Source organism: Neolamprologus brichardi, chromosome 22, assembly GCF_056152115.1.
Source record: "Neolamprologus brichardi isolate AB-2024 chromosome 22, ASM5615211v1, whole genome shotgun sequence".
In the NCBI taxonomy this organism is placed as follows: Eukaryota; Metazoa; Chordata; class Actinopteri; order Cichliformes; family Cichlidae; genus Neolamprologus; species Neolamprologus brichardi.
The window spans coordinates 17518031-17534465 of NC_142124.1; the positions used below are offsets into that span (position 1 = coordinate 17518031).

Consider the following 16435-nt stretch of genomic DNA (forward strand, 5'->3'; position numbering starts at 1 on the left):
AACAGCGCCACCTTATGTCCAACAGAACAGCTGCACAGAGTACAACCTTCACAGCAACGTGAGAGGATAACACAGCAATTTCTCTCAGTTATAGTGAAAAAAACAAACAAACACCAAACAACCAAAAGCACTCACAAAAATCGATTTGGTCTTTTGGTATGAAGTGCATCAATTAATCTTTATTAAAGTGTTCAGTGAGGTAAAATGCGTTGAATTTAATGGAAAACCCTCATGTTCCAATGTGCTTTCATGTTTTTCTTCTGCAAACCTTCACAGCTTCAACATTAAGTTCAATTATATATATACACATTGCTAATACATTTATTTTACAAGTTTAAACAACTCTCAACTGTGCAAAATGAATGTATTTTTGGCTTAGTTCCTCTTCCCGTACCCCCTTGTGCTGATTGATGGCTGATTTGTGCAATAGTTTAAAATACTTCTTCTTTGTCGTCTGCATGTTGGAAGCTAGAATCACACTCCAGCTCCCCTGAGGCTGTGAACTCTTGCACCTGGGTCATCTCTTCTTCTTCTTCCTTTTCTCTACTCTCTCCTCCCTCCTCTCTCTTTTCTCTCTTCCCTGCCTTCTTCGCCTCTTCCTCGCACTCCCTTTTGCCATCTCCATCCTCTCTCACCCACTCTCCTCCCTCTGCAGCCTCACGCATCACCTGGCTGGGATGTGGTGCCGCTAGCGTCTTCACAGGGGTGATGGACGTGTCTTTGTCTTTCTCGGTGCTGGAGATGATGGCGGGGACACGGACACGGACACGTGCAGACTTGCTCCTTAAACGCATCTTGAGCTTATCTTCTTTTAACTGAAAAAGAGTGGAGAGTGCAAGATAATTTGTTTCTTTTTAGAAAACTCTGGTAAAAAACAAAACAAAACAAACCAAACCAAAAGACATGACAGAGCTGAGGTGCTGGGGAAAATGGTCACGCAGACACGGCACCTTGCGTCTCTCTTCAGCCAGCCGGATCTTCTCTTCCAACTCTTCTCTGGTGTGTAGCTTCTTAGCTTTCTTCACCTTCAGAGACTCCAGTCTGGCAGGAGGCCTGCGCCGGGCACCTTCATTGTCGTCCAGCTGATGCATACAAACACACAAAGTTGTTTAGACATAAAACCATTACTACTACTTCTCCAACTATAACTTTATCCCTAACTTTAAAACAAGTCCTAAATTTTACATTTAAACACTTGTTTTCTTCACAGCAGCTCATTTTACAAACAAATATAAATTCTTCCATCAAATACTAACACTTTATTTTAATTAGAAACACAGGACGCAACAGAAGTAAAACAGGAATGACAGAAAACACTTCATGCATCTTTTTAGACAGGCAACCTGTCTGTACCACGTCTCACGCCCTATGGCAGACGGGATAAGCTCCAGCCCCCAACCCCCCACACTCGTGACCCTGAATTTAATATGCAGAATGGAATGGATGGATAGTTTAGCTTATGAGTATCAGTTTAGGGGCAAAGATGGAATCAGGCAGCCCATTTTGTGCTTGGTTCATGGTGTTCTTCCTTATTTTCTTTTTCTTTAGTAAAAGTTTGTTGAACTGCAGCATTATTGTGGATGCCACAGATTCAGGGACGGTAGCAGTCAGGCTATGGAAAAAGTGTTGTTTTTATTTCCCTTTGTCAGATGTGTTGAGAAAAAAATGCATCTTTTAGAATATGTACCCTGTTTATATCACTGTGCTTTCTCTTTCTACTAAAAGTAAAGCTCCATTTGCAGTAAAGCTGTCAGATAACTGGCCTGTAAGGTCGTACCATGCTGTGCACACCAGGTACTCACCATGATGCTGTAAGCTTCTCCAACCCTGCTGCTCTTTTCTCTGTGCTGTTCCTTTGGGATGATGCCCTGATTCAGCAGTTCCTCCAGGATCTTGTGGGACTTCTGGCGTTCAGTTATTTCATTATCCCACAGAAGTACGTCTGGAAAAACAAACCAAACAAACAAACACATATTATACATCAAGGACATCTTACAAGCAAATAAATAACAAAATCACAGTATGGATAAAATAACAGTTGAAGACATCATCGGAAAAAAAAGTCAATACATCACAGAATTAAAATAAAACGGAATAGGCAAGCTTAAACAGATGTGTTTTAACAGTGGTTATAGAGAGAGGGAGAGAATCAGTGTTCCGAATGTGATTTGGGAGCGAGTTCCAAAGATGAGGAGCCACTCGGTTGCCAGCTCTAACGCCCATGGTCGTCAGGAGTGCAGAAGGTATAATGAGAATAACAGAGGATGAGGATCTCAGAGAACAGGATGGAGTGGTGATGTGCAAAAGATCAGAGAGACCTGGAGGTGAGAGATGGAGAGATAGAGAGACTTAAAGGGCTTAAAGAACCAGCAGGTCCCTGAGGTCTTGTGACCAGGGGTTGCTGGCTGTCCCGCATACAAGGTTAAAAACAAAAGGTGACAGAGTTTTTGTATCAGTGGCTCCCAGACTCTGGAACTCACTCCCTTTGAGTTTGAGATCTGTGGACTCAGTGAAAAAAAAACAGATTCAATATGCTCATAGAGATGATTGTTAGTAAGGTGACAGTATATCTAAACAGCAACCGTTGTTTTCCAGAATTTTTGAACGAAAAGGTGAATTAGCAACTGGACAAAAACGATTTAGATTGGATGGGTCTACACTCGATTTCTTAAGAGTTGGAATTATCACAGCTAGAGGTAAAGGAAAAAGGCAGAGATTAGGGAGAAATTGATAATGTCAGTTATCCAATGAGTGAGAGAGGAACAAAATAAACAGGATATAACTGCCTGAGTGGAAAGTGGGTCAAGGCAACAGGTAGAAGGTTAAGATTTATCAGCAAATCCAGATATTTTCTCAACAGTTGAGAGACTGAAACTGGGAAAGAGGAAGGCAGATCATAGTGTGCAACATGTGGAATTATCTAGACCCAGCTGCTGATGGACATTACTCATCTTGGTATTGAAAAAAAGGCCATGGAAATCCTAATATTCCATTCACCAGACTTGATTAATGTTCCATACATATATTCCATAAATATTAGCTGTAGACATGGCACCCTTAAAGTGGTCCATTTGTTCCTGATACATAGTTTTATGAACAATAAGACCAGTCTTTGTATGAAAGCGTTCCAGACGACAACGTGTATTTTCAAGCTTAGGCAATTCTGAGGTGAACCAGGGAGCAGAGTGGATAAAGGAGACAGTCAAAGGAACAAAAATATCCATAACACTGTGGAATCTATTACTGCAGTAAGATACCAGTTCAGGTATGGGAAGGTCAGATGCTATATAGTTCTGAGGAGTAACACCAGAACACTAGATAAGATCAAGAATATGGCCTTTAGTGTTAGTTGGAAAAGTAATAAATAGCTGTTTCTCTACAGCCTGATGAGTCAGACTACACACTCACTGTCCTGTGTAATTCTGTCCACTCACTTTCTCTGATGCTCTCTGATGTTAGAAGAGGGAGTGTTCGGGGCACTGCTCCAGGTATGTCACCAGGTATTTCTCTGTTCTCCATCACCACCCCGCTGTCTGCTGTGCCCTTTGACACAGCTGAGTCTCCACGACCACTGACCTTACTTCCTGTGTCATCCTGACAGCACAGACACAGAAAATAAATGCAGAAAGGGGACATTATTAAATCCTGACATCATTCCTGTGGTACCACAGACATGAATTTGTCGTGGTAACATCTGTGTTAATGTATTATCAATTTGTCATATAGGTTTACTTCACAGTCTCAATCAACTACATTTTACAAAAAAAAAAAGTACACCGAAATACATATTCACCTTTTATTTTCTTATAGTGTACACTGGTACTGATTAAACTAACAGCATAAAACACAACTACAGTTTACTGCGCAAGTTCACAAGTCCAGTGTGAAATAAACCTACATAAAAAAGTTTATTTCTTTGAGCCCCATATTTTTAAGGAATGCTTTTCAACTATGGTATAAACTATGAGGTTCGTGTGAAATATAAATTCATTCATGAGATTTAGAGGGGAAACCACTGTTATAAAATCTGTTGCAATTGACATGACCAAAAATGTGTCTTTTCATTTGTCTCTTCTTTTCTTTATTATAATCGGATTATAATAAGCAAGTCTAAACTTTTAGTCTTTATAAAAAGTACGATATATTAACACTGATATTGCCAAACTTCTTTTTTTTTTGCCTTGACACATCTGAAGCTGGTCTGATAGGACTTAACCATCATTACTCAGGTTCGTACCACAGAAGAAGAAGCATTGTGAAGGCACCTGCCCTTGTTGCCTTAACTTTATAGTTTATGTGAGAGAGTTGGGCTATACCAGTCTTTCAGCTTGCTGTTTTTCAAATAAAAGGAACAAAATGTTTTTTTTTTCCTGCTAGAGAGAGGACTTAATAATAAATATCTATGTTCAATAGGTCTATAAGGAAAATTTCACTTCCCTTACAACTTTCTATGAATTTTCTTTAAAAACTGTCACAAACAAACACCAGCTCTAGCGTCCTGTCCCCAGTTTTACTAGTGGGTGGTGGGACACCCAGCCTACCTCGTCTCCATTCACTGTCAGCGTTTGGACCGCGGAGTTCATGCATCCCATTTTCACCTTAAAGCAACGATGTGAAGTCAATCCTTGAAATTCATAAACCACCAGCTGTGGATTTCTTGTTGTTGTCTATGTGTTATCGACTGTTGTAGATTTGCATTCCTTCACTCAGACACTGCAGTCTCCATGGGTCCCGCGCGTTGCTAGGGGCCGTTGCTACAATAAATCTGACCTGGTCAAAGAGGTGATACTGCAAAGTCTACGTACAATGATCAAATTCGTTAATTTCTGATCAAATTTGTGCTTGCATCGTCCTTAAATGAACTCTTATGACAAATTTGTTGTCGGACTTGTGTTTGGGAGTAGAGTCGACTATAAAAGTATAATAGTGCCAGAAATCACTAGACGTGCATGTTACCAGATTACCACAAACAGAGCAGCTTGCTAAATAATTCAGCCAGGAGTCAGTGTGCCAAAAATAATTATATAAAACATGACCCTGACACATAAAACAGAACACACTGTTCCGCTTACCATTAATTTTTACTCAGATACCAAGTTTCAGTGCGTGTGACCTTCGTTTCCTAAAACAACAACAACATGAAAATAAAATGAATATAAGACAAACGGACAGTGACAAATATCAACAAATAAGATACGCTTTTAATAAGCAAGATTAAAATAACTGTTCTTCTTTCTTGGGGAGAAGGTAACATGCAACTTTCTGTTTTTTTCCAGTTCTGAACAAAAACCACAAAATTCATCAACGCAGTTGCCTAAGTATGGGCTTAATGAGGGTTATATAATATTGGACAGGTAATTTGATATCCTCCTGAAAAGCGAGGGGGGGAAAGCATCTTTCAGTTTAACTATTTTGTCTGCTGATATAACGGATAGGCTTGGTCAATTGTGGTACAATAGCCATTTGTAGAAGAGGTAACATATGCATGCAAATAATGTCAACATGAATCAAAGACATTTAAAACATTTTAAATTATTATTGGATGTCTCTTTGATTAAAAAAAATCAATTACTATACATACATTTAATTTAATTTATTTAATTTCTTCATTTCGTTTTTCATGAATACCTTAAATGCTTGAGTCCAATTTGTGCAGGAATATAACTCTATTGTGCAAAAATATCAAAACTAATGTGGTCTAAGTTTGTTTTGATCATGAAAAAATTTCCAAGACGTTTAATCTAAACAAAAAATAAATAAATAAGAAAATAGAAAATTCAGACAAGTCAACATCAGTTTGCTCAGAAGCAAAATGAAACGCCACTTGGTAAAGACCACAGGTGGCAGTAGAGTCTAATGCACTCTACCTAACTGTGGAGAGCTGGAGCTGCCCGTCTCTTTTTGAAGTCTGGCCTTGTTTGTGAGGACCACAGTGGTATCGTGGTCAGACAGAAAAGCCTGGAACTCCTGCTCCACCTCCATGATGTGAGAATCTTTGTCCAATTTATGTTCCAGGATTATCAGCTGTTTAGGAGCTCCAGGTGACTACAAAGGGTGGCCGCATAGAAATGAGTGATTCCTACAGCTACCGCTAGTCATTTCAGATCTAAATGAGGAAACTTGGTGACAGTAGGAAGGAAAAACTCCCTTTTAACATGAAGAAACCTCTGACAGAATAAGACTCAGGGAGGGGTAGGCAGCCAGGCAGTGTAGTTCAGACAGGCCATGAAGTCAGGCTCAACTGCAGATCAGCTTCTCTGTATCCAACAGGTGAGAATAATATAGGCAGTGTTATTTAAGTTGCTATTTTAGCCTGCCACTGTAGATGCACATCTGCAAACTCCTCCCCACATCCTGTCTCTCATTTAGTCTGTTATATTCTGTGCCGGGTTCTGATGATGGTTTTTTTTTTTTCAATTAAATTTTATTTATATAGCACCAAATCACAACGACGGTTGCTTCAAGGTGCTTAATATCGTAAGATAAAGACCTTTCAATAATATAAAGCTCCAATAATATACGACCCCCGATGAGCAAGTTCTTTAGCAACAATAGGAAGGAAAAACTCCCTTTCATCAAGAACCCTGTGGCAGAACCAGGCTAAGGGAAGGGCAACGATCTACCGTCACGGGTTGGGGGTGAGGGGCGGGAGACAGACAAAGACATGCAGAGCCAGAGATGAATAATAACTCAGAATTCAATGGAGAGTGGTATATAAACACGGTGGTGATGCCTGATTCCATCATAATGAGGGTGGATTCAGGGTCACCTGCACATTTAAAAAACAGAAGTGGACCCAAAGTGCCTTCGAGAAAGACACATTTACGGTCAAAATACATGAAAAGCCTAAAGGTGTGCTTTGTTGTGTTAACTAATCATGTTGCAAAGTGAGAACCATGCTTTTACAGTGTCTGGTGGTTCAGCTCTTTCACCATATCGGCCTGGTCGGGGAACTCAATGGCAATAAATGACTCAGTCATCTCATAAATTGTGAGGCCCTGTTCTCCCCTACATAAGCTGCCGTTAAAAGTATCGTATTGGTTTTGGTAATTGGTAATCGATTGCACAATTTGATTATCTCACAGCACATTGACAGCAGCGATGCAGGCGGCGCATGTGCGGCGGTCCCTTTAAGACCTGCGAGCAGTAGCGTATTCGTTGTCAGGACAACAAATAAAGACAAAACTGGCCCGTGTGTTTCCCGCAGGACCTTTGAGAGTAGAGGCAGAGAGCAGTGGGAGCTCACCTTGATAAATAACAAGAGATACTGCACAGCACAGGCTGAATCAGGTGTAATTTTCAGGCGCTAAATGGAGGTAAAAACTGTTCCGCCTCTCGACTGATAAGTGACGCGGAGTATGACTCATATGGTCGCATGAGGGTTGCCAGGTGAGATCCAAGATCCTGCACTGCAGAGAGATCCGCCTGTTAACGTAAGATTCTTTCTTATTGATTGTTATGAAAATATTGCACGATGCACTCCTGATTCGTTCGGCCATCGCCACCAGGCTGCCAGCTTTCAGAGTCTCCTGATCTCTTCCAGGAGTGATCAAAGAGCGTGGTGATGATTACTGAATGAGCACGAGCACGAAGTGAATGGAAAAAATGAGCAAAAAATATGAATCAGCAAACATCTCCGATGTGGAAGAGCACATTTCTCTGAAGTATGACATCAAGAAGAGACTTGGAAAAGGGGTGAGCAACTTTTTCTCTCTTTTTAATTTAGTGGAAATGAACTTGTTTGCTCAGGCTGTACAGTTACTAACGAAACTCCAAGTTGCTGTTTGAGCAAACCGGGAAAAAAAAAACAGTTTCACTGCAGTCTTCTTTTTCTTTTGCAGTCTCTAACTCTTCTGCCTTCATGTGCAGTAATTCAGTTAAAGTTTCCTCTGCACTTAAGCCTTTAAATTCCTGAAATTCTCCAGACTTACAGTTCTCAGTGGATACCAGTGTTTTAAACAAGAGGTTTATTTACTTTGGCAGCAAGAAAATAAACTCTTTCTTTGCAGATCAGCTGGTGTGTGAGGACACTTGTTCTCTTTAGAGTCCAGATCCCTTTTGTTTTTGTTTTTCTTTGTCTCCAGTAGTTTCCACAGTTCTAAAAACAGCCCGGTTTCTTTCCACCGTTTGCCCCTGGAGATTATCAAGTTGTTGCTCTGCTTCTAAATAGCCAGCTGATAGCTGCCACGTAGAAACCACATAACTGGCTGGACATGCTGAGGGTGGCTGTGACTCATGTTACCCACAGCTGTTCAACCTGTTGCACCTAGGCAGCATCCTACACCTGCACTGTGATGCTGAACAGCTCTGATCAGATGACTTCAGATGCATTCAAAAAATCATAATGTGGATGTATTTTATTTTATTTTAAATATAGCTTCAAATACCAGTGTATTATATAGGTCTGTTTTTCTGCAGCTGTTTGATTTAAAAAGAAGAAGAGGAAGAAGAAGAAGAAGAAGAAGAAGAAAAAGAAAACACGTCCCCAGTGCTCTTTCCTCCACGTATCACTACAGTAGAGTGTATTATAATCTCCTGCCTCACTGCTGCCTCTGTTATGCTTGGCTTCACTACGCTGCTCACACCCTGCTATCACTGAAGTCAAAGAGCTCATGTCATCCATGTTTTATTCATATACATGGTTCATATAGTGGATTTGTATTCCTGATGGAGTGAAGATTAGTCCAGCAGGAATAATACACAGCTTGTGACTCTACATAAATAGCATATTAGCTGGTTTTAAATACATGCAAAAATCAAAATTATTAATGAATATAGGATTAGCTGCTGGTAGAAGAGCTACTTGAATGTATGATGTCAGGCAGCGTTAGTTCGCTGTATCCTACTGGTAAGACTCAGTACTATTAAAGCTGTATTACCCTGCCCACTATAGCTGCACATCTGCAAACTGCTTTGCAAACCACATCCACTCGGAATCCTTCTTTCTTGCTGGGTTCTTGCTGATGCTCTTTCCGTCTTTTTTCCATGTATGCACATGGAGCTGTGGGGAGAGCAAGTCCACAGTGCAGATGGGAATAATTTATAGTTACTTAAATGTGCAGGAATAAGTTATCATTTTGACTTACAGTGGTCCTAACTGAACTCAGATGCCAGTATTCTCATATTTTGATTTTTATAGTTAAAATCTTGCACAGGATATAAGCCCAATCCTGTAGGTACAAGAAGCATCCCGGTGACGTGTTACTTGCGTTTTGTGTTTGCCTCAGGCCTACGGCATTGTCTGGAAAGCAGTTGACAGACAGACTGGCGAGATTGTGGCTGTGAAAAAGATCTTTGATGCCTTCAGAAACAGGACAGATGCCCAGGTGTGTACCATGTGATCTGCAGTAAGTGGAACAATGCTGTTGTTCTAAAGCAGTGATGTCAAGTTCATTTTACACCATGGGCCAGATACAGCTCACTTTGATCCCGAGTGGCCTAAACAGTGAGACTCCCCTTTTTGTGCGTGTAAGAAGTGTAGCTACACATTTAATCCCTGAGATATGTTAATATAAGAAAAAGAAGTGGAATTTCAATAATCTCGTTTTCAGGATACAATAAAAAAAATGCTGCTGTAACAAATGAAAGAACTCTGTCAGCACGACCCCTTGGGCCTAAAAGCGGCTTCTTATTTTTCCATAATTTTCTGTTTAAGTACTTGAAATTAAGAATTTCCTGCTTGCAGTCTTTCAAATGTCCACTTCATTTTGACTGAAAAGCGATCATTTGAATAAATTGTTAAAGCAAAAGTAGAAGCAGCTCTACTTGCTTCACGATTATCATGCCACTTCTTAGATTTTGCTTGTATCTCATCCTGGGTATTACGTGGTATTAATTTCCTCCTTTATCTGTTTAAAGACAAGTTTAGTAAATGTTTGCATAGGACAGGTGGCTTGTTTGCACCTGATTTACAGCTGCATATTTCCTGATCATGACCTCAGTGTCTTCTTTTTTCTTTTTACAGCGAACGTTCAGAGAAATCATGTTCCTCCAGGTAACCAAAGTATTTATTATGTTCCTGTCAAATAATCTTAACACTTTTCCAAATCACTGCCATGTCTTTTAGTTCCATTTATGAAGACTGAAACAACGATAATGTCAGTCTCAGTCTCACCAACTGTACTGGATCTCTCTACATGTAAATTATCTTTAGTTGAATTTAATAATATTCTATAACTCGACCAGTGACATGTTCAGTCTGTTAGTACTCCACAAAACTGTTGCATATATATAATATTCTTAAGAATCCTTATGAATTCTTTTTGAAATATCAAAATAAGTAAACAGGGAATGTGTTTTTCCACATGTTGTTTTTATAAATCACATAAATGTTTTCCTCCTTATCTGCTGACCTACCTTCATGTGACCTTCCCCTGCTGTTTGCACAACCTTGTCACAAAACCATTGCCAGTTATTACTGGTCAAACAGTAGCCAGAGTGTGAGTTTTGTGTTTGAAAGTAAGTATGTTTACCTTTTTTTTTGTGTGTGTGCAGGAGTTTGGAGGCCACCCCAACATCGTTAAGCTTCTAAATGTCATCAGAGCACAGAACGATAAAGACATTTACCTCATCTTTGAATATATGGGTGAGTGTAAAGCCCAGCTCATCATCTGAACTTGTAACACAGCAGCATGAGGAAGGCCCCGGGGGCTCTTAGTAGCTTAACCTGGCACTGAAAAGGTGTGTGTGTGTGTGTGTGTGTGTGTGTGTGTGTGTGTGTGTGTGTGTGGGCTTCTGCTTCTCTTGGCCGGCTGCGCTGTCTTACTGCTGAGTCCACAGACTGCCCTCCCTGTCTATGCAGTCTAATCCTTGACAGTACTGCAGCATTACAGTGCAGACTCCCACTGCTTACATTTCATTTGATTTCAGCCATGCTGTTGCATTAAAATTAGCGTGTGTGATTTCATAGATGATTTGTATGTTCAACAACACCGTAGATGGTTATCTTTATAACTAATGATTATTTAGAATTGGATCATTACTTAAACACCCATAACAGGTTTTTTCCCGTTTCTGCTTTTGTACCAGATACTGACCTGCATGCAGTGATAAAGAAAGGCACCCTACTGAAAGACATTCATAAACGTTACGTGATGTACCAGCTCCTCAAAGCCACGAAATACCTGCATTCAGGAACTGTTATCCACCGGGACCAAAAGGTACAGCAGATGGAACAGATGTGAGAATGTGTGAAGCATGCTTTTATTTGGATTAGAAAAATCCCAAATAAATGCCTGTATCATGCATGTACAGTGCACTTTTGCTCTTGTCACATGTTAATGATCTAATTATTTGTTCTTTGTGGCCTGTGTAAAACTGTGGCATTTCCTTATCCTATGCAGGTTTGTGCAGTAAACTCTGCTGAGTTGACCTCACAAAATGGTCCTTGGCATCACAAAATAGTTTTTCATCCCACATTTTCTGCTCACTGAACATTCATATTCACATTTTCATCTCTTAAGCAAGCACTGGAAACCTGAGAAAATTCTCTTTGGTAAGAATGTTTTTTCTTGTCTGTTTCCCACAGCCGTCCAATGTGCTCTTGGACTCTGACTGTGTTGTCAAGCTGTGTGACTTCGGCTTGGCCAGATCGCTCAACCAGATCCAAGAGGACAGTGGGAATCCTACACTGACGGAGTACGTGGCCACACGGTGGTATCGAGCTCCCGAGATCCTGCTGGGATCCACAAGGTACCCGACTGTGTTGACCGTCTGCTGCTATCGCTTGTTTTACACTGACAGAAATGAGTCTAAACGTTAAATTTAGGCAGTGCTTCTGAATAATCAGCGTATTTTCCAAAGGTACACTAAAGGCGTGGACATGTGGAGCCTCGGCTGTATCCTGGGAGAGATGCTGCTGGGAAAAGCCCTGTTCCCTGGGACATCCACCATCAACCAAATAGAGAAGATCATGAGTGCCATTCCACACCCCAGCCCAGAAGGTGGCTTCACAAAAGTCCAGATTAAATGTATTTAACTGCTTGACATTTTACTTTTACTTTGGATTGATTAAATATGCCTTAATTTTCAGATATTCTCGCAATCAAGTCAGAATATGGATCCTCTGTCATACAGAGAATGTTACTAAAGTAAGACAATATTTTATGTTTGCAATTTATGTTGTGAAAATCATAAAATTATTCATCAAATGTCTATTTGAATCTGGTAATCTTAAATACTAACCCCGCGTTTTTTTTCCCTTTATTTTTATGTGAGTACACAGTGTGTACAGTTAATGCGTGGCCTCAGCTGACCTTGTCACTCTTAACACAGAGCTAGGTTAACAAATTTCCTCCACTCCAGCATAAAAACTAGAATTAGAGCTTACAAGTGGAAGTAAGGCTGATTAAATACTTAAGGAGCAGAAGCACTGATGCAGCAGAACAGTAAACTGAGCAACAGCAGGTGAAATAGGCCACAGAAACTGAAAGACATCACTATAATAAACCCTTGTTAATTCTTCGTCTTGTTCTGTTCATCCTTCACCAGACCACAGGTGCCTTTGGAGGATCTTCTTCAGCCTTCTGTGCCTCCCGATGCTCTCGACCTGTTGAAGGGTTTCCTGGTTTTCAACCCAGACAAGCGGCTAACTGCAGAGCAAGCCCTCCAACACCCATACTTAGCCAGGTATTAAGGATCAGACTGGCTCCTGGATTAGGAGCTGTGGTCAAATTTTATTCTGTTTTCTTGTTGCTCAGTTGGTCAGATTGAATAGACGTGTGTGTTATTCCCCTTGTGGTAAATCTGTAATCTGTAAATGTTTTTATGATTTTACTGTCATTATATGTTCATGTGTGCTGTCATATGTTTATAAGTGTGCTATCCATTTCTGAAGATTTCACAATCCAGCCAAAGAGCCAACACTGAACTACGACGTAGTGCTGCCAGTGGATGATGACATCCAGCTATCTGTGGTTCAATACCGCAACAAACTATATGAGGTACAGTGTAACTTATAACTGAGTTTGAGTACTGAGTACATTAGATTACTTTGAGGTATACTACAAAAAACTACTGAAAAAGCTCTGTAGGCTGTAGGACCCTTCACACAAACATGCAACTCTGCCTGCTTCACATAGCAAGACCGAAAGAAGCAAATGTAAGAAAACAATACAGTTTCAAAATTTACAAATACATTTCAAAAAATTAGTCAAGAACAAATGAAATCCCTCACAGCATAAGAATGTGCTGTAACGTTGTTCCAAATTAAGAATTTAGGGCTTTCAGCTTGCTTTTAGAAATATTAAGACATAGACTGTATATAAAAGATGGACATGGTTACCGTGCCATCACACAATTAGTGAATTTAGTCCCAAGCGAAATCCTTCAGTGTGACCCTCTTGGTGTTTTGAAACCAGACAGGGAGGGACGGATCATGAGTTGTATTATATTTATTTATAAAGCAGGCATGATACATATTAACATTGCTGCATGTAAACAAATGCAGCTGATGAAATGTACAGAGAACTTTGTGGCACATTGAATTTGGATCTCTTATTCATGGTTCATGGCCTTAAGACACAACTATGGAATTATATTTATGTCAAAAGCTGCATCCAGTAAAAAAAAATGTAATCAGGAGGAAATAATTTACTTTCGCAAGCGGAGGTGTTCATTGCCACTTGCAAAATGAATTTACTCACATGTAAATTCAACAGCACAAGAAGCTTTCACACACAGGAGAGTTTCTGGTGTGTGAGCGATGCAGCAGGTTCATGCTCTCAGGGGTAACTCTGCTCTCAAAGCTCGAATCTACTCACTTTAATAAACTGACTTTTGACAGTTTTGAACGCGTCACAGAAAAACACTTTCAAAGGAGTGCTGCCTCAACCTCTGTGATGGTCAGGTTCAGGTTATATTTGTTTTCACTGCATTTTCACTGCATTACTTTAATGCTGAAGACATTTTGAAAACCGAAGGATTCCAAGGCAACTTCTGAAACATCTGGCTTTACTTCAGTTTCAGTATAATTCCATACATCTACTGCAATTATACAATTATTCCAATGTTCTGGTCTCTGTTGGTCATTATAAAGAATGCGTTGAATTGGCTTCACTGTGCTTATCTGTTTCAAGAAGTCATCATTTGATAACAAAAGCCAGACTGTTCCACAGTTTAAAAACAAAAGGTGGCTTTTCAGTGCTTCGTGGGACACACAAGGTAGCTTTAAAACAAGACCTGTGTGATCATGCTTGAACATTCATGGTCTCTGAATTTTCTATATAAATGGGACAACTGGAAGTTAATCAAACTAGTTAAAAATGCTAGAGTCTGTATCTTTTTGTAACCTGCAGATGATACTGGAGAGGAGAACTAACCAAGGGATGTTGAGGTTGATCCAGCCAAAGGAAGGAAGCTGTGTCAGCAGCAGTGAGAAGCCCAGTGTGAAGTGTGATAAAGGAGTGAAGAGCCAAGTGGCTGCAAACAGCATCAGAGATGGTGATGATGAAAGAAAACCAAAACCTGAAAAAACTGACGAGACGACCCATGCGCCTCCATGTACAGGAGTTGGCAAAACCGAGGCGGTGAATGCATGCACCCCACCTGCAGCAGAGAAGACGAGCCCTCTAGCTGGCCCTGGCATAGGAAAACGTACATATAACCCCATCACACATGCCCCAAGTATGAGAGTTTATTTTTTTGGTGTAAAATATGAAACCTGTCTTTTTGTTTAAAAAATGATGGGGTTTGAAAATTCCTGAAAAGCATAATTATTAAGTCATCAGAATGTCAGGTATTTAATGAGCACAGTACAACAGCTGTCTTTATACTTCCTCAAACTCTTGTTTTCTTCATTCAGATGTCTTTGTTCGGAGTCCAGGTGGTCCTCCTCATTCCTACCAATCCACTGCAGCCAGCAGGAAACCAGTGGGACAGAGCAGCTACAGTAATGCAGTTGCATCACCAACAGAGGGCACCAGCGCTGGTGTAGTAAGCATCAGACCTCAGTCCACTTCGGCTTTCTTTTCCTTTAGTGATGTAAGCCTTGTTTCTTTTTGTAGTTCTTACCATTTGTACTTTTCTCTGTCTCCTCACCCTACTTCTGCTAGTCGATGGACCAGATTCTCCAGCGAGGTCGCTCAGCCCCCGTGGCCCATAACCATTCCTTTTCCTCGTCCCTAAACCACACCCAGAATAACCCGTTAGTACGCAAAGATGAGACATCCTTGTCTTCTGGGCTTTACATCACATCAGCACGTCTGGTCAGTCCACTACATCCATGTAAAATATTATATGAAAGAACAGATGCAATTTTAAAAAAAAATTAAGTGACTTTTAAAACATTTTTGAGGATTTAATAGATGGTGATTATTTTGAAACTTGGTGGCTTCAGGGGCAAGAAAAGAAACTTGGTGACTGTCACGTGTGTCTGACCAGGTTTAATTTTTTTTTCTTCTCATGCAGAACCAGCGCTCCACCACTCAGGTGCATGAGGCCCGGCCACCACCGCGGTTCAGCAAGAAAGTGTTTCAGACTAACTGTAACGTGGCAGCAGCTGGCGACCCACGAGCCAAACTAGGCAGCTATTCGCAGGCCTATGGCACCATCAACAAGACTGGACTGGACAGTCTTCTTCGGGGCCGCCCTTGCAACCAGTGACTGCTGCCATACCTGCAGTTACATAGGGGTCCGGTGCCACATGTGTTTAAACACGCAACAAAGTTTGCTTTGATCTCCTTCAGACTAGGACTAGAAACGATTCTGACAGGCAGATCAAACACCTCTTATGTTACCTTTAGATTTTACCCATGGATTTATTCACTGTATATATATATATATATATATATATATATATATATATGAATTCTAGGCATTAATACCAATGTATGAATATATGTAAATGTGTGTATTTTTTTTTAAAAAAACTTGAAAACCTTTTCTTAGAAGGCTGGATTAGCCTGTCTGTCTGTAGAGGCTCTGTATTAAAGTGCATATGCTAAATAATAAGTTTGAGCATTTGTCTCAGGAGCGTCTGTCGGTTTAAAATAAGCCCTGGTCTCATGTTGACTCTGGTCTAGAGGCTTAATGTTTTAATACTACATTAGGAACATTGAACCAGTGGTTTGGGTGCAGAATACTTGCAGATACATGTAAAATATGCAAATAGATGGTTTGGTGAATTCATTATATCTAATAAGTGATTATTTTTCATTTGTGAACATGCCAGCAAGAATTCTACTTGTACAGAATTTTATAATGTTTAACACTGAATCACTTAAATGTCTATGAACAATTTCAGGTGGAAGAACTCAGACTCTGTGTCTCTGTAAAAGAACAGCCATGTAAAGAAAAAACAAAGTAAACATTGTTTTTACACATTTCTTCTCCTCCAACAGTTTTGTTGCTAAAACTGACTGCGAAACATCTTCAAGAAACCTAAGAAGTCCAGTCGCTTTTCTTTCCAAGGTCCTTAGAAACTGAAGCTACAGTTCAC

General features: G+C 40.2%; 2 protein-coding genes across 4 annotated transcripts; one reads left to right on the plus strand and one right to left on the minus strand.

Moving 5' to 3' along the window:
* Positions 1-151: 151 nt before the first annotated feature.
* Positions 152-4755, minus strand: stmnd1 (stathmin domain containing 1). 2 transcript variants are annotated; one of them, XM_006787822.3, is made up of 5 exons: positions 4542-4755; positions 3435-3594; positions 1803-1942; positions 951-1082; positions 152-815 (listed from the first exon to the last, which is right to left on the minus strand). In XM_006787822.3, the coding sequence occupies exons 1-5, from the start codon at positions 4590-4592 to the stop codon at positions 432-434; spliced, it is 867 nt and encodes a 288-aa protein (XP_006787885.2). In that variant the 5' UTR covers positions 4593-4755; the 3' UTR covers positions 152-431. The 2 variants fall into 2 exon arrangements, with proteins under 2 accessions (XP_006787885.2, XP_087691221.1); XM_087835095.1 differs by having other exon boundaries at positions 4599-4744.
* A 2429-nt stretch (positions 4756-7184) lies between these two features.
* mapk15 (mitogen-activated protein kinase 15) lies at positions 7185-16389 on the plus strand. 2 transcript variants are annotated; one of them, XM_006787821.3, is made up of 15 exons: positions 7185-7433; positions 7544-7695; positions 9228-9326; positions 9965-9994; positions 10495-10585; positions 11029-11159; positions 11528-11691; positions 11803-11942; positions 12032-12089; positions 12490-12627; positions 12836-12941; positions 14295-14622; positions 14801-14931; positions 15051-15203; positions 15406-16388. In XM_006787821.3, the coding sequence occupies exons 2-15, from the start codon at positions 7597-7599 to the stop codon at positions 15598-15600; spliced, it is 1863 nt and encodes a 620-aa protein (XP_006787884.1). In that variant the 5' UTR covers positions 7185-7433; positions 7544-7596; the 3' UTR covers positions 15601-16388. The 2 variants fall into 2 exon arrangements, with proteins under 2 accessions (XP_006787884.1, XP_035762424.1); XM_035906531.2 differs by lacking the exons at positions 7185-7433; positions 7544-7695 and having other exon boundaries at positions 9284-9347; positions 15406-16389.
* Positions 16390-16435: the final 46 nt, after the last annotated feature.

Excerpts from the sequence above, each read along its gene's own strand:
- stmnd1 (XM_006787822.3), bottom strand. The coding sequence starts at position 4,592 with ATGGGATGCATGAACTCCGCGGTCCAAACGCTGACAGTGAATGGAGAC. Across the intron at positions 1,943-3,434 it reads ATCAGAGAGCATCAGAGAAA|ACGTACTTCTGTGGGATAAT; the intron begins GTGAGTGGACAG and ends TTGTTTTTCCAG. Across the intron at positions 1,083-1,802 it reads GAGAAGCTTACAGCATCATG|CTGGACGACAATGAAGGTGC; the intron begins GTGAGTACCTGG and ends TGTATGCATCAG.
- mapk15 (XM_006787821.3), top strand. The coding sequence starts at position 7,597 with ATGGAAAAAATGAGCAAAAAATATGAATCAGCAAACATCTCCGATGTG. Across the intron at positions 7,696-9,227 it reads AGAAGAGACTTGGAAAAGGG|GCCTACGGCATTGTCTGGAA; the intron begins GTGAGCAACTTT and ends TGTTTGCCTCAG. Across the intron at positions 14,623-14,800 it reads CCCCATCACACATGCCCCAA|ATGTCTTTGTTCGGAGTCCA; the intron begins GTATGAGAGTTT and ends TTCTTCATTCAG.